Source organism: Rattus norvegicus, chromosome 1 (assembly GCF_036323735.1).
Source record: "Rattus norvegicus strain BN/NHsdMcwi chromosome 1, GRCr8, whole genome shotgun sequence".
In the NCBI taxonomy this organism is placed as follows: Eukaryota; Metazoa; Chordata; class Mammalia; order Rodentia; family Muridae; genus Rattus; species Rattus norvegicus.
In genome coordinates, this window is record NC_086019.1 from 183,419,819 (window position 1) to 183,437,786 (window position 17,968).

General features: G+C 42.9%; 2 protein-coding genes across 3 annotated transcripts in view; one reads left to right on the top strand and one right to left on the bottom strand.

The window, feature by feature from the left end:
- The window catches only part of Pdilt (protein disulfide isomerase-like, testis expressed), a 294,014-nt gene that overhangs the window by 151,007 nt on the left and 125,039 nt on the right, over positions 1-17,968 (bottom strand). The window lies entirely within an intron of this gene.
- The window catches only part of Acsm1 (acyl-CoA synthetase medium-chain family member 1), a 34,846-nt gene that overhangs the window by 2,767 nt on the left and 14,111 nt on the right, over positions 1-17,968 (top strand). The window contains exons 2-6 of one of the 2 annotated variants that reach the window (NM_001108502.2): positions 1,162-1,367; positions 6,208-6,418; positions 9,971-10,178; positions 11,585-11,725; positions 13,101-13,260. In NM_001108502.2, coding sequence (NP_001101972.2) covers positions 1,176-1,367; positions 6,208-6,418; positions 9,971-10,178; positions 11,585-11,725; positions 13,101-13,260 — 912 coding nt within the window. In that variant the 5' untranslated portion in view covers positions 1,162-1,175. Of the gene's footprint in view, positions 1-1,161; positions 1,368-6,207; positions 6,419-9,970; positions 10,179-11,584; positions 11,726-13,100; positions 13,261-17,968 lie in introns of those variants that run through there. The other variant, XM_063267601.1, reaches the window with a different exon arrangement.

A 17,968-nucleotide genomic window follows, 5' to 3' on the forward strand; every position in this document is an offset into this window, starting at 1 on the left:
GGATATAAAGGCTGCTGTGCTTTCCAAAACCCAACCTTGTGTTGTTATCAGCCCAGACTACCACATCCAACCTTTAACATTTAATTCAAACCTCTAATTACGTGGTCTCTCAAATACAGGATTCAGATTTGGTGGTGAGGACTTTGGAGAGGGGATGTTGCTGTGTAGCACAGGGTGTTCTGAGATTAGTTTTATCGTCTAGGCTCTCCTTGAATTCATAATCTCACTGAAATGTCAATGGTGCCTCATTCCCTGTGCTGACTCCGGTGGACACTGTCCTAGGAAGGATCTTGGGGTCACCCAACATCAGCAGGAAGAAGCTGAGACACTAGCACTGTCTAATCTGAGGGTGGGTGTGTGGTTGTGGGAATCCATACAGAATCCCACAGAACTCAGGTGAAGATTGTAGTAACAGAATAGCTGGGGAGCAGAGGGCAGAGGGCAAAGGAGCAGACAGGTAGAAGGGCAGAGAGGCAGAGGGCAGAGGGCAGAGCAACAGGGGGCTTGGCAACACTGTGAGCCACAGACTGAATAGCTCCCAGACTCTGGCAACCCTCCTCTACTTGTCCCTGATCATCTGCTTCAATTACTTCATATGATAGAAATCATAACCTTGGGAATTCCCTCCAACTTTTCACTTTATGGAGACATCTGAGCTATGTTTTGATAACACACACACACACACACACACACACACACACACACTTTTGAGAGGGATTGTGATTTAGCTCGAATTAAAAAATCACAGGGATGACTATTCAGATTTTGATCTGCCATCAGCTTTGGGGGCAGGAGTTAGAGGACAATATGACAGTTTCCATGGAAACTGTATTATCGGCCTTGATGGAAAGAAAGGTTTCTAGAGTAGAGACCATCTGATCCTTGGGACAGGATTTGCAAAAGGGATGGCCACATGGCTACCACCCTAGGATCAAATCAGAGGGACTCGTAAGAATCCTCCAGGAATGTGCCTTAATTTAATACAGCAGCAGCAACAGCTGTGCTCCTCAGCTGTGTAGAGAAATCCCCATCTGAGATAATTCTAGCAACGGAACATGTTCGCTCGACACTGTGCAGAGAAGGTTCCTGCAGGTTGACTGGCCTGTAAAACATGTCTTCTCAAGGCAACCAGTGACTTGAAGGTTCTGTGTCTCCTACCAGTGGACTACCTAAATATGCAGTGGCTGAGGAGGTTCCTGACTCCACTGGGCATCTGCAAATTCTTGCACAGATTCTCCCTACACCGTCCACAGCTGCACAGATGGTTGATTTCAGGAGACGGAGCTCAAAGATGGAATGACTATGATTCACCTGAGGAGTTTAACTTTGCAAGTCATGTCCTGGACTACTGGGCTCAAATGGAAGGGGTAAGAGTATTGTGATGGAGCTAAAGGAACTGAAATGACCTAGTGACTTCCCTTGCTCTAACTACATAAAGAAACACAGGGCAATGCATAGATTCTCTAGAGACACAGAAGGACCTGCAGCTTCTTCAAGGCATCTGTGTAGTGGGAAGGAATCACCGGAGGGCTTGATGCCTAGTCTGCCTATGTTCTCACTTCTCTGCTGCTGTTGCTGTTGCTGCTGCCGTTGTTGTTGTTGTTGTTGTCGTTAGTGTTGTTTTCTTTTATTTTCTTTCTGTGAAATGGGTTAATTTATTTTTAAAACCCACTTGTACAGTGGGTAAAAGTATCTGCTCCATATTTATTTTTCCATAACAATGAGCTAGTGAAATGTTCTAATCAGTAGGTTCATGGAAGCCTGAGTCCTCACCCTCAGTTAGTGGGAGAGTCTAACTAAAATTCAGTTCAGCATACAGACTGTAAGCCATACCACGAGAAGGAAAAGACTTTTCAGAATGTGCACAAGAGCATCTACCACATTTATATAAATCAAGTAACCCATGATCCTATGACGGTGGCAAGTTAGGGTTCATGGGGTCCTCCATGCCAGCTACATTCTTGAGAGTGGCTTCAGAAAGATTTTTCCAGAGAAGTAGTCTCTGTGGCCTGCAGAGGGTTCATGTGTCTCTGTAGAGAATCCACCTTGGTCTGTCTTTTCCCAAGACATAGATGGATGATGGAAAAGTAGTAGTGGCATTGGGCACTTCGGTAGACAGATGTGAGGTTGTGAGCCACTCAGCCCTAGCTGAACCCACCCAGAACTAGTCTCTGTATGGAGGCAATTCACCTGGGGGGAGCTGTAATTCAATTGGGGAGGAGTTGTAAATGTTAAGTTCCCTATAAACATGCACTCACATGCTACTGTTAAAGGCCAATACTGCATCCTCTACACCTTTCTATCCACCATCTTCTTGTCTCAGAACTTTCATAATAATGCAAAAGCAACAACAAAACCAACCAACCAACAAACAAACAACAAAAACCACAGCCCTGTCGTGGAGAAAATGCTTCTGTCCCTTGTCAGCCATTTTGCATTTGATTTTCTTCTTTTCCCATTTTCTCATTTTCCAGATGAGTAAACTGGGGATCTGATAGTGAAGGCGGCCTGCTTAAATCTCCTAAAATCTTCTTAAATCTCCTTAAATCTATCTAAGACCCGAGAGAAAAGGTTTGGATCCAGGTAGACTGATTCCACAGTTCAGCATTTAGCCTAGTCTCACATCTGAGAGGCCAAAGCACCTCTGCCTCAGAGAGAAATGGGCTTTCTTCATTGCCCTGACCATACATGGACATTGGAAGCATGATCTATGTTGGAAAAGGAGAACATGGTGATAGAGACAGTGGTGTTAGCCTGCTCCATGTTTTCTCCATTAATGTCTCATTAGTCAGCTCACACACCAGCTTATGGGATTGACAACCGAGTAAGTCATCCTGTAGGAAAGTCCAGGATGGCTGGATTTCATAACATCATAATCGGCCATTGCCATTTCATCTGTATCTCCAACCCCCCGTCTCATTTACAAGCTCTCCTATCCTGTTAATATTCAAACAGCTTGGATCTGTCTGTGTCAACATTTCTAATTGCTTCACTCAAGATCACAAATTCAGACCCATTCACCAAGATCACAAATTCAGACCCATTCACCATTACCCCAGGAGGCCTTTGGAGCCTCACAGGTAATAGCCTATTAGTAGACACTCATGGGGTGAGTTAGCACTCCTTGTCAGCACTCCTGTGAAGCCTCTGCTTTCTGCAGCATCTCTTGTGAGTCACTAGCAAGCACCGCTCAGAGACTGATCTGTGATCCAATCAAGAGCACTGCCCAAAACCGACAGTGCGTCTATGCATGCATTTCGTTAGTGAGCTATAGTTAGGGTTACCATTGCGATACATAGTTAGTTAGATAGTTATGATTACAGTTATACTTACAGTTGTTAGGGTCAGACTTGGAGTCCAGAAGCAGCCACATCCCCATCAGTTTGCTTTTTATTCTATATCTTGCACACTGCACTCATTTGTCCATTCATAGAATTAAAACTTGATCGATACCCAGCATGGGGACAGGACAGTAAATGAGATACCCAAAGCTCCATTTTCCCTGCCATTTTCTGTTCCTTTCTTCAAGCCGTTACTTTATGTTAATTGAGTGTTCCGTGACAACACTCATGTCCTTTTCCCCATTTCTTTCATGTGTATTCTATAGATATTTTCCTTGTGCTTACCATGAAAGCTGCATATAATATTTTATAGCAAGAACAGTCTATTTTTAACTTTGACCAGCTTGGCCTCAACCACACTGGAGACCCTCTGTGTCCACAGCTCTGCCCATTCGACCCCAACCTTATATTCCTGATATCTCAAATTCTAGTCCTTTTGTGCACACTTTCACGTGGCTTTATCATTGTCTTTTAAATATAACTAAAGAATAAAAGTAGAGGTCAGTGAGATGACTCACCAGGTAAAGGTGCCTGTTGCTGCCAAACCTAACAACCAGAGTCAAGTTCTCGGGATCCACATGGTAGAAGAGCATCCAGTCCCGAAAGCTGTTCTCTGAAATTCATGTGCATGCTGTAGCATGCACAACTATAATCACCCAAGCGGGCTCACCAAGCGCACACACACACACACACACACACACACACACACACACACACACACAAATAATTATATGGCATTATTTTAAATAAGAGGTGAAGTCACAAGCCAAAACTATAACGATAATGGTATCATAGTCTTACAAGTGTCTCCATGTTAATAAGAAAACAATCTGTTTTCCTGTTTGTTAATGTTCAGTTCCTTCCATTTCAAAGAATATCTTGTAAAGCAGGCCTGGAGTTGATGGACCCCTCCTGTTTGGACTGTCTGAGAATATCTCAATTACTCCCTCACATTTGAAAAAAATGTTAATTAGTTGTTGTTGGGACTCCCTCCTCCCCCTCCCCCTCTGCACTTCAAATATATGATCTCATGTCCTCTCCCCTTGTAAACATCTGCTGAGAACTTGATGACAGTCTCCTTGAGCGTCCCTTAGTATTGGACACCATGAGATCAGTCCTGTGCCTCCAGCTTTCATTCATTAATTACAACTCCCACAGGCCTCTTTGGGCTTCCCCTGGAGTTGTTGGACTGTTTGTATTAGATTATATAGGTCTTTCCTTAAACTCATCAGTTTGGGGCCATTGTTTCTTCAGATAAGCTGAACGGCTGTGTCTTCTCCTGAGACTCCCAGACGGTGTACTTGGGTGTGGAAACCCTGGGTGGTTCTTCATTCTTGCTCTTCATGAGCAACACTTTCAAATGACCTACACTCCCCTTCACCCTATTGTTCATTATGCCTGTCGGAGCTCCTGGTAGGCCCCTCTACTGCATGCTTACTCAATTCCTCTACTCTGGGTCCTAGATTTTAACATAGCTCTCTTTTAGAAGGTTACCCCTCTATTGATAATGCCATTGAATTCATTTGGAGTGTTTCTGATCTCCTTTCAATTTTTGTGTTTTTCTTTAGCTGTTTGAACAAATTTAACACAGATATTAAAAACAAAAACAAAAAAGCCATTGTCTAATAGACAAAGTCCATACACTTTGTGTGTCTGTTTGGGAGATCTATTTTGTCCCTTTGAATAAATGGTATCTTTCTTGTCTTTGTTTATTTGTTTGTTTTTGTATGGCTGTGGTAATTGACTGAATGTTGGACATGTGGGGGACGAAGCCCCCCTTTTTCATTCATGAAGGAAGACAGTTGCTAATGTGGCTAGGTGATGGCTTGACGTCATTTGAAGCCTTTCTGACATTTGCCTTCCCTGGTACTATCTGTGTCCTCTCTACTGTGCCAGTTTTTGCATTTACATGGCAACTGTTACTAACCCCAGTTCCCTTTCAGAAATTCACTTGTGCTTCTTCATGTGACCTTGGCAGTTCTCTTATGTTCCTTGCTGTATCTTCTCTTGGCCATAGGTGCCCATCAATCTTTAACACCACAGATCTACTACCCACACAGAGATCGACAACCTGAGAGTCAAACTGTGATGGTATTCCCTTGTGACCTTCAAACCATGCAAGAGAGGAATCAGTTCATCCAGTGTCTCCTGAATAGGCCAGGACCCTGAAAACAAATTCCAGCCTTTTCCGTGAGCTTGGAATGGCTTCCCCTTGATTGGGCTGCTTGCAGGCATAAGAACAAGGGCAGAAAGAATGATACAAACTGCCCTCCATTCTGAGTGTTGCTAAAATGTCGTAAGGCCTTCACTGATTTCTAGGGTTCTCACCAATCTACTTTGGCCAATCTGTTATTGTTTGGTATTTCTGAGAGGAAACAAGGACCAGTAGGTTCCTTCTATTCTGTGTTCATATGCTAACCACTAGTTATACCTTAATTTTAAAATGTTACCTAAACATTTAGCCATGACTTTAGCCTCTTTCCTTTTGTAATGATACCATTTTATTGAGCAACTACTTTGTGCCAGACACTGTTAATATGGTTTATTTATTTATTTGAAGTTTACTGCTGTTTGTTCCCATTTGATAAATGGAAAAACTGAGGTAAAGAGAAAAAATCACTGTCTAAATGAACCTAGGACAGACAAAAGGAGAAGCAGAATTGTTTGCCTTCAGTGGAATGCTTGAAGAGTATTTGTCACATGTGCCTTAGGGGTAATCCCTAATTCGTTCCCTATTTCTCTGGAGTTTGTCAGTGTATTAAAATGGGACCTCACTGTACTGAACTGACCCTGGAATGTGACTATGGAAGTGACTTGTCCTCTCCTTTGAAAGCAGAAATGATCCTTGGTCTCTAATCTTAACTAGGAGGGCAAGAGAGGACCAGGTCCAGCCTTATGGTGGGTGAATGACCAAGGAGATGAAATAAAGTGGAGCTTCAGGGAGCTGAGGGACCTCAGCCGCCGTGCTGCCAACGTCTTTGAGCAGACTTGTGGCCTGCAGCATGGAGATCGCCTGGCCTTGATTCTGCCTCGAGTGCCGGAGTGGTGGCTGGTGACAGTGGGCTGCATTCGAACAGGTCAGTGATTCATACACAGGACCCATCGAACCTCAGTGCTGGGACGGTAGGTGTTCTGGATGCAGCCTAGCATATACAGATGAAGCTCTGGAACTCCGGTATTGGCTTCTATGCTGGAACCACAGAGGAAGCCTCTCTCCCTCCCTCTGAGGGTAGGCAGCTCTGTTGGAGACAGAACATTGTCTCTTTTTCATATCTTCCTTATTCTTCAAGTCTGTCTTTCTCCCACTTGCATGTGTTCACACACCTACTTTCTCTGCCCCTAACACTCTGGAATTAATATGCTCTCAGCATAATGTCATGCACCCCTCCTGTCCTCTCTGAGAATCCGTTGTGGATATTGTGAAGCCTACAAGTACCAGGCAACTACCTGTGAGTACAGGAACATAAAACTCTGCCAAAACCCAAGATGTTCCCTTCACAAACTCATGGGGGAGTTGTGACGCGGCTAGCTTCAGTGCATTATAGTTGCCCATACACTAATGACAAACTTTCTCCAATTATCCAAACAATATCCTTTAGAGACAGTTTCTCTTTAATACAGAGAAGAGATGTGGGGGGGGGGGGGATGGCCTGAGTTTTATGGACATAAGGTGGTAGGGAGATTCAGAACAGGGTATCTAGTAAGGATGTGATTTTAGAGCAGATTCTCCAACTGAGAATTGTGCACTATATGTAGTATTCAGATCTGCTCCATTTCCTTTAATGCTTCAGACTTTTCTGCATGGCAATGACATTTTTGAAGCATCTGAGACAGTTTTGCAGAATATAGCTCAATCTTTGGATTTATGATTCTTCCTTTGTAGTTCTTCTCCACTGAGCTGCGTTTGACTGCAGTCCTACAAAGCAAGGCTATGCCTTCCTCAGTGCGCATGACAGAGTGTGTGGAGTGTGCTTCTCCCTGCACTAGGATATTTCATCACTTAAGTCAGGCAGTATCCACCTGCTTTCCCGAATGATGCTGTGACCCTCTTTTCCTCAGTAGACTTTTATATGATTAGTCTCTCCATGAATAGCTCTTAACTGCATCGAGTGCTACTATAGTGGCCTTAAAGGTAGGTCTTCCATTTGTATCATAACATTAACATGTTTTTAATTAAAAATCACATGTAGAGATTTCCCTTCCTTTTACAGTTACATATCCACATTTATGTACAATTCAGAGTTCGCATGGGGCTTTGTATTTCAGGCTTTCATTACTGTGACCAATAGTTGAGGAATCATCAGTCTAAAGGCAAAAATGGTTGCCATGTCTCATGATTTCAGCCCATGGCTGCCTGACTCCATTGCTGCCTAAGGCAGAGCATCATGGGTACATTTGGTAGAACAAAGTATTGTGGCCAACTCATGGAAAGAGGAAACAAAACACAAGAATCAGGAAGAGATGAGGAACATGATAAACTTTAATGACTCACTTCAACAAAGAGCCCCCCCACAGCAGTTCATCCAATTATGAGTTCCTCTATAGGTTAGTCTGTTCATTAGCTCACAGGCCTTGTCATCTGAGCACCTTTCAACACCTATCATCTACCAGCTGGGGATCCAGCCTTTAACTTATGAGCCTTTTAGGGGGTGTTTCATATGCAGACTGTGGCAGAACTCATCGATTCTGTTCTTGCAATCACCTCATCTTGGCATACATATTCTGTAACATGTCTTTTTTCTCTCTTGCCCTCCATTCCTGATTCCTTCCCTTCCTTTCTTTTTCCTTCCCTTTAATAGAGTACAATATGGAACCAAGAACTAATAGCACAGGCAAAGAGAACATAGAGAAGAAAAACTAGGCTTCTATAACCAAGAAATGGATAATGGGAAGCCCAGGGCTATACAGCTGAGTTCTCTGAGGTGTGCAGAATTAAAGAAGGCTACAATCAAACCCTTTCAGTTCCTTCCATCTTTTCTCTAACTCCTCCATTGGGGTCACCTTGTTCAGTCCAATGGTTAGCTGCAGGCATCCTCATATGTATCAGTAGGGTTCTGGCAGAGCCAGCAAGCACTTCTTGGCATCAGTAATAGTGACGGTTTGGTGGCTGCATAAGGGATGGATCCCCAGGCTGGGCAGTCTCTGGATGACCTTTTCTTCAGTCCCTGCTCCACTCTTTGTCCCTGTATTTCTTTCCATAAGTATTTTGTTCCCCCTTCTAAGAAGGAATGGAGCATCCACATTTTGGTCTTCCTTCTTCTTGAGCTTCATATGATCTGTGATTTTTTTTCTTAGGTATTCCAAGCTTTTGGGCTAATATCCATTTACCAGTGAGTGTATATCATGTGTGTGTTCTTCTGTGACTAAGTTACCTCACTCAGGAGGATATTTTCTAGTTTCCTCCATTTGCCTAAGGATAGGGAGAACAATGATATCAACCAACCAGACCCCACCAGAGCTCCCAGGGACTAAACCACCAACCAATGAGTACACATGGAGGGACCCATGACTCCAGCTACATATGGAGCAGAGGATGGCATTGTCCAGCATCAATAGGAAGAAAAGCCCTTGGTCCTGCAAAAACTAGTTCCCCCAATATAGGGGAATGCCAGGGCATTGAGTGGTTGAGTGGGAGTGGGAGCACCCTCATAGAAGTAGGGGGAGGGGGGAAGAACTACAGGAGACGGGGGAAAGGGATAACATTTGAAATGTAAATACATAAAATATCTAAGAAAAATAAAATTTAATAAAATGAAGACTGTAAGCAAAGAAAGGTGGTCCAATAATGGGTTCCCCACGTGCAAAGAGTCCTAGTCAGAACTAGCACGCACACACACACACACACACACACACACACACACACACACATATGCATACACACAGCCATTTTGAAAGAGATAAATAAAGAGAAAGAAAGGCAGATAAAGAGTGGGAGGTGCCCTCAATGTTAGGATAGGGAGTACGGTGTCTTCCTAGAGACAGAGGGCACTGGTGTTTCTGCAGAGAAGAGATGCGGAGGGAAATGGGCTGTGCATTATGGACTTGAAGTAGAAGGGAATTCAGGACAGGGCATCTAGTAAGAATGTGATTTTAGTGGAGCAGCCGTGCTTTAACCCACTGGTGGTAGTTATGCTGGTATTGATAAAGATAACATAGAGGAACATACAGAGGACAATGTGGCTAAACCTGAGGTAAAAGAAACAGAGGATATTCTAGATGACTTCAAGAGGCTAATGGGGAAGAAGAGGAAATGGAGCAGCGAGTACTGAGATGAAACCAGTCACCCTGAATGTCAGCAACGCTATCTGCATAGCTCCTACTACATAATCTGGTCTAATGTGTGCAACCTCAGGCCCATCTAGCCCCTGTTTGGACTCATCTAGTGTAGAAAGAAATAAGGAAGAGCCCACAATTCTTATGTTTGTAGCAATCAGTTGGAGATATTAAGATTCCAATTATGAATGTGCTATTATGAGGATAAGATTTGGCACAGGATACAAGACTCTCTTCCCCCCCATGGTGTAGATGATTGGTAGGCCATACTTGGCACAGCATTGTGGGAATTTTCAGCAGATGAGCCAGGACTAAGCACATGGATGTGAAAGCAAGCCATCCTTTCTCACCCCCAGGAGTCATCTTCATTCCTGGGACTGCCCAAATGAAAGCCAAGGATATTCTCTACCGAATACAAATGTCTCAAGCCAAAGCCATTGTGACCACAGACAGCCTTGTTCCAGAGGTGGAATCTGTGGCTTCTGAGTGTCCTGGTCTGAAAACCAAGATAGTGGTGTCTGATCACAACCATGAAGGGTGGCTTAACTTCCGGACACTGCTTAGGTGAGTTTCCAGTCTGATAAGTGTGGTTTCTGAATATAGAATAGGGGAGGAACCATCTACTTCCAAGTACCGGGAAGCGAGTAGCCAGTACAAGAGGATTTTACACTGGATGCTAGAAACTCTCTTCCTAGCCATGGCATCCATTTGCTGTATAACCCTGGGCTTCTTGCTCCTTGATTTCCTTGGCCCTTGGTCCCTTGTCTGAAAAGCCAAGAAGCTGAACTTCCATGTTTTTGTCATTAAAGTCCATTTATCCTAGAGGCTGAGCGAAGGAGTGTTGTTAAAAACAAGTGTATTGCATACTCCATGTAGACAAAGAACCTTTTTACATATAAGATGCATATATGAAGAAGTTTTATGAAAATGAGTTTTCGAGGTGAAATGGGAAGCTTCAAAGCAACTTGAGCGGTGTGGTAATGTACAACTTTAATCCGAGCACTCGGGAAGCAGGGACACGTGGATCTCCGCGAGTTCACAGTAGGACTAGTCTACAAAACAAGTTCCAGGACAGCCAGAGCTACACCTTGAGACCATTTCTAAAAAAATCAAACAAGAATAAGAATAAGAAACTAAATTTCTAATTTCACTGGGATAGCAGAATAGCAACCCTGGGGGTCACTATCTCCTATCTCCTGAGTACCTTTGGGGACACATTACCAGCAAGCCTAGAATAGGACTGAAGATTCTCTCCCTCACCCCTGTAGGAAAAACTTCTGTTAATGTTCAGACTCAGACATATCCAACAATAATCACAGCATAGGCAGGAACAGTGCAAGGATTGTCTCCTAGAAGCAATGTTTCCATTTCTGAAGCCATTTGTTTCAATAGTAAAGCCAAGTAGCCTTTCATAAAGTCAGAGACTTTACTGAAAGCAGTTTAAGATCAAGAAAATGTTTGGGAAATCAGTCAGATTACCCAGTTGGTGTGATGCCATGACTTGCTTAGGAAGGCCAGCAATACTGGTGTTCCTCAATGATAAGCAGCTGGCACAAGCTTATTTTCAGGGGAAAAAACAATTAGAAAAGGCTCAGGGCACCCTTTGGGAAGATGCTCCTGAGAACAAGCAGATCAGAAGGATGAAGCTTCCCCTGTCCTACCCAGAGCTGATGGGAGCGTCCAATAAGTTCCCATTTCCAACTCACTTTAAGTGGTGCCACGGTAGAGACAGTACTAGCTAAGTGTTATGTAATGCCTTTGTCCATATATATTTTCAAATTTTTCTATTAAAGACACACCAGGCCCTTTGTCCAAATCATCCCAGACAGTGGGAAATGTCTACTGCTCGTCCTCCAGCCATGCAGATCTCCAGGTTCCCTACTTGATACTTCATGGACGTTGTTGCATCAGCAGAAGATGGGAAAGCAATAGTGTGGTTTTTACTTCCTTTGCCATGAATCTCTCTGCAGATCAGCATCCCCAGACCATACCTGTGTTAAGTCAAAGATGAAGGACCCCATGGTCATCTTCTTCACCAGCGGGACCACAGGTTACCCCAAGATGGCAAAGCACAACCAAGGACTTGCTTTCCGGTCTTCTGTGCCTTCATGGTAGGGAAAGAACACTTATTTAAAGGCTGGGCCCCAGCTCGGAGGCAAGGGGTGTGTACTCACGTGCATTTTGAGGTGATGGCACTCTGAATCGAAGTGTCTCCATCTCCTTTCCTGCTTCTGTTCTCTGCTTTAGCCTATGGGGGTCTGAGAGATGAAAGTCAGAGACCTGAAATGCTACCTGACATGGACTCAGGGTGACACCAAGATTCCTCTGGTTCTGCTGGGCACTCTCATAGGAAGGCATTTTACAAGCCACCAAAGTGATAAGTCACTGTGTCTCTGAGAGTGGATGAAAGACAAAATGTTCTCTAAGTGTCACCTGCACTGAGAACCCTCCTCCCTCTCTTTTATGGGAAAAAATATACTTGGCATTTCTCACTAATGAGTCTACATCATCAGGTCTGACCTGAAAAAAATATATATGGAGGTGGCTGGGCAGTGGTGGCAAATGCCTTTCATCTCTGTAATTGAGAGACAGATGCAGGTAGCTCTTCGTAAGTTTGAGGCCAGCCTGGTCTACAGAATGACATCCAGGACAACCAAGGCTACACAAAAAAACTCTGTTTCAACACACATACACACACACACACACACACACACACACACACACACACACACACACACAGAGAGAGAGAGAGAGAGAGAGAGAGAGAGAGAGAGAGAGAGAAGGAAGAGGAGGCAGGGAGAGAGGGAGAGGGAGAAGGAGAGAAGTGAGGTGAGGTGTGGGGCTAAAACTAAGTCTTGGTGAATCATTTCAATAATGTTAAGCCCATCACCTCCACTCCTTACCCTCTTCCTCTCCAACTGGTAATATTGAGAACAGACTGAGCATCATTCTCTCGCTTATTAACCAACATAGGAGCAAGAGAAGGCAGATAAGCAAGAACCTCCTCCTTTTCATCTTCTGCCAATTACCCTTTGACTAATTGCCTCCTCATTGCAAACAATGGAAAGTCCAAACCCTTTAACCCCAAGTGCAAATAGGAGACTTATTGGCTCATGACCTAGAACAGTCCAAGGTTAGGCTTCAATCACTTCTGGTTATGTTAGTTTTTCGCCACGCCATATCACCACTGTTTCTGCTGTATGGATGCTTCCAGAATCAGCAAGTCTTATATCAGTGACTGATCCAGACACAGCAAGACAGCAGCAGAGGACTCTGCCCCAGCTTTGCTAGCAGGCAATTAATTTCAGTGACTTGTGTTGAGGAAGTACGACACAGTGGGAAATCTTTGGTGTTTGGAAGCCCCCATACAAATCACTTAAAATGAATGGGAAGGTTGCTTCCTTGGCTGAAAATGTCTCCATGACCCCTGCTAACATAGCTCCCATAGTGCCGCAACTGAGGTCATTGGGGTTTTTTTTGAGTTAGCAGAAAATTTTTGAAGCTGAAGACATCTGATGTCATTTGGTGCATGTCAGACCCAGGATGGATTCTGGCTACTGTGGGATGCCTGCTCGAACCCTGGACAGCAGGTGCTACAGTCTTCGTTCACAACCTCCCTCAGTTTGACCCCAAAGTCATTGTAGAGGTAAGAAGACCCACTTCCTGGAATCAAAATCCTCTTAGAGGAAATGGGTGCTTCCTAAAGCTGGCCTCAGCTGAGAAAGATTCAGTTAAAGCCAAGAAGGCTGAATAATTAAAGTGACTCTGGTTCTGAACTTTTCACCTTGTGGGAACCTGAATCGGAGTCATGGTATCAGGACTGGATCATAATGTGAGCTGGTATAGATGCATCTTTATGGGCTACTCCTCAGATCTATGGATCATGCTTTATGGGTAGGAAACCCATAATATGGATGTTGAGAAAGTAAAGCAATGAGGCTAAGCCCAAATTCCTGGTTCCTAGCTCTGCTGGGCCATGTAGCAGGTGTGGATATGTGGGAGTAGGGGTTAGAGTATCACTCATTATAATAAAATGTTCAAAATAAGCCATTGGAATCTGACAATCTAGCCTTTTATTCCACCTTTGATATTGATTAGCATGTTAGTCGTTAATCACAGCCTTAGTTTCCTTATCTGTCAAGGAAATTTATAAAATATATTTTTATTTATTGCTTGATAATATCGTACATGTATACAATGTATTTTGGTCAAATCCTTGCCCCACTGCCTCCACTCCAATGTCCTTCACCACTTCTTGCTTTCAACCATGTATACTCTTTTGTTGTAAACCCACTGAGTCCAATTAATCCTGCCAGTGAATGATAGATGTAGGGCCATTGCTACAGAGACTCACAACTGGTCAGAATGTGGAAAATAAAAATATCATGAAGTCTTCAGTCCTAGATGGAACATCTATAACACACACACAGCTCAGAGATCATCATGGAAAAGAAGATAAAATGACTACCTTCTTAATTGCCTTACATTGTTGTGATAAAACACCACGGTTTCTTTGGCTTACACATTCTGTTCACAACCCATCGTGAAAGGAAGACAGGGAAGAAACTTAAGTTAGGAACTTGGAGGCAGTAACTGAAGCAGAGACGATGGAGGCACCCTGATTGCTCCCCATGGCTTGCTCAGCCTGCTGTGTTTTACAAACCAGAACTGCATGCTCAGGTTTGGAACCACCCAAAGTGGTCTGGACACTCCTGTGCCAATGACTAATCAAGAAAATGCCTTCACAGACTTGTTATAGCCCAATCTAATGGAGACATTTTTTTCAACTGAGCTTTCCTATTTCCAGAAAACCTTAATCTGTGTCAAACTGAGAAAAATCTAACCAGGCCAGATTGAAAGAGCCAAAGATGGTGGAAGGGTGCTATGAAAACCATACCCAGTAACTTATAAGCTGATCACCTATAACCAAGACATGTAGAACATAGTAAACTTACACATTTAAGACTGGTCAGAAATAAAGATGCACTGACCATATACATTTAAAATATACAGACAATTTTTTTCTTATTTCTCCAGTTGTAATTTTAAGGGAGGAGCACCTGGCTACCTGTTGAACCCAGTTCTCATGGGCACAGAAATTTTTGCAGGATTAGCCATCAGCTTTCTTACCGAGAAACTGAGAAGCTTGTGGTGTCCCTTTAAGAGAAACTTATACTGATGATTAAGAAGCCTATTGCTTGCTGTCACCTTGATTCACTGCCAGAAGTGGGGCCTTTTTCCACCAGTGTTCATGTCCTAGCTGCAGATGCAGGGCTTTTAAGAGCAACACTAGTTTAGAAATCCCTGAGTTAAGACTGAGTTAAGGAGCATCTTTTGGGTATATGCCCATGAGTGGTATAACTGGGTCCTCAGGTAGTCCAATTTTCTGAGGAACCTCCAGACTGATTTCCACAGTGGTTGTACCAGCTTCCCATCCCACCAACAATGGAGGAATGTTCTTCTTTCTCCACATCCTTTCCAGCATCTGTTGTCACCTGAGTTTTTGATCTTAGTCATTCTGACTGGTGTGAGGTGGAATCTCAGGGTTGTTTTGATTTGCATTTCCCTGACTAAGGATGTTGAACATTTCTTTAGCTGCTTCTCAGCCATTCAATACTCCTCAGTTGAGAATGCTTTGTTTAGTTCTATACCCCATTTTTAATAGGGTTATTTGATTCTCTGGAGTCTAACTTGGGTTCTTTGCATATATTGGATATTAACCCTCTGTCGGATGTAGGATTGGTAAAGATCTTTTCCCAATCTGTTGGTTGCTGTTTTGTCCTGTTGACAGTGTCCTTTGCCTTACAGAAGCTTTGCAATTTTATGAGATCCAATTTGTCTATTGTTGATCTTAGAGCGTAAGCCATTGGTGTTCTGTTCAGGAAATTTTCCCCTGTGCCCATGTGTTCAAGGCTCTTCTTCCCCACTTTCTCTTCTGTTAGTTTCAATGAATCTGGTTTTATGTTGAGGTCCTTAATCCACTTGGACTTGAGCTTTGTACAAGGCAATAATTGGAGGAGAAGCCCTTGGTCCTTTGAAAGCGTGATGCCCCAGTGTAGGGGAATGCCAGGGCGGGGAGGCTGAAGGGAGTGGGTGGAGTGGTAGGGAGGCAGGGGGAGGAGGAATGGGCTAGGGGGTTTCTGGGAAAGGGGATAACATTTGAAATGTGAATAAAGAAAATATCCAATAAAAAAAAAGACTGAGTTAAGCGTGAACAGCAAGCAGATTAAGTTTGGCTCATGTCTTCGTTGTACACTCATCCTACTCCCATTGGCTAGGATATTCAACTGTGGCCGGGGATTTGCCTTATCTAATATTCATGTTCTAACTTATCTACCAGCATGGGACTTGTCTAATATTCATATCTTGCCAACCAGGATGTCAGTTACCCACATACATGTAGACCACTACTCAAAATGGAAATCTTACTCCTAATAGTTTCTTTATTGGTACAGGTGTCTCTCTTATGTTGGGGTTGATCACAGGGGCAATTTACAAAAGCTTATGTGTAGGTGCAGAAAATGCTATCAGGTAGGTAGTTTGGCCTACGCTTATCAAGGGTAACTATACAAAACAGTTCTACGGACTTCCATTGTGATTTGTTCCCAAGGGTACAGAACATAACGGAGTATGTAACCAATCTTGGCATTAGAAAGTTTACTAGTAATAGCAGAAACATATGAGAAAGTTTCCCTGACCCCTCTAGTTCCTCTGGTCCTTCCTCCCACTCCTCCACAGGACTTGTCAAGCTCTACCTGATACGCGGCTGTGGTACTCTGCATCAGCTCCCATCAGTTGCTGGATGAAGTCTCTCTGATTTCTCTGATGATGGTTATGAAAGGCTTCTGTCCCAGAGCACTCTGCAGGCAGAACAAACGATTTGTCAAAGGTTTTGTGACTGGTTTGATGTTATAGCCCCTCCACTTGAGGACTTGCCTGGTTACGGAAGATGGCCAGTTCAGGCTCCGTGTCCCCAATTACTGTGAGTTACTCTCATACATACCATGGAGTTTTCATTGCACCAGGTTTTCACCTCATCTCCAAAATGCTCCCCCAACCTATTGTAAATAGGTTGTCTATTGAGCCTTTTTTTTTAGTTAATTTTGCATTCAGCTGCTTTGAAGAAGGTATTTTTCAGCTATAGGAGTTCCCTGGTAGGATTTTTGGGGTCAGTTATGTATACTATCTTCAAATAGTGATAGTTTGACGTCTTCCTGTCCAATTCGTGTCTCCTTGATCTCACTCAGTTGTCTTATTGCTCTAGCTAAGACTTTAAGTACTGTATTGAATAGATATGTAGAGAGTGAACAGCTTTGTCTTATTCCTGATTTTAGTGTAATTGCTTTGAGTTTCTCTATTTAATTTGATATTGGCTATCGGCTTGTCGTATGTGACATTTATTATGTTTAGGTATTCCCTTGTATCTCTGTTCTATCCAAGACTTTTCTCGTGAAGGGGAGTTAAAATTTGTCAAACCTTTTTCAGTGTATAATGAGATGATCATGTGAGTTTTTTTCTTTCAGTTTGTTTATTTGGTGGATTACATTGACAGATTTTCATTTACTGAACTATTCTTGCATTTCTAGGATGAAGCCTACTTGATTGTTGTGGGTGATTTTTTTTTTGATGTGTTCTTGGATTTGGTCTGTGAGTATTTTCATTGAGTATTTTTACATCAATGTTCATGAGGGAAATTGGTCTCTAATTTTATTTTTTGTTGAGCTTTTGTGGAGACTTTGTGTGGTTTGAATATCAGGGTGACTGTGGCCTCATAAAATGAGTTTGGCAATGTTTCTTCTCTTTCTATTTTGTGAAATAATTTAAGGAATATTGGCAATATCTCTTCTGTGAAAGTCTGGTAGAATTCTGCACTAAAACCATCTGGCCCTGGATTTGGGGGGGTGGGGTGTTGGGAAACTTTTAATTTCTGCTTCTATTTCCTTACGGGCTTTAGGTCCATTTAAATTGTTTATCTAATCTTTTTTCTTTTTATTAATCATTTTATTTGTTTTTATCTCAAATAATATCCCCCTTTTTGGTTAGCCCTCCACAAAACCCCCCATCCTATTTATCTGACCTTGATTTCCTTTGGTAAGTAATATCTACTGAGAAGATTGCTCATTTGTTTTAGATTCTCCACTTTTGTGGAGTACAGGTTTCTGACCTAACAACTCTTCGTATTTCCTCAGTGTCCCCTTTTCTTACTTTGTTTATTCAGATATTCTCTCTGCCTTTTGGGTAGTTTGGATAAGGGTCTGTCAATTTTGCTGATTTTTCTCAAAGAACCAACTCTTCATTTCATTGATTCTTTGTAATTCTCTCTTTGTTTCTATTTTATTGATTTCAACTCTCAG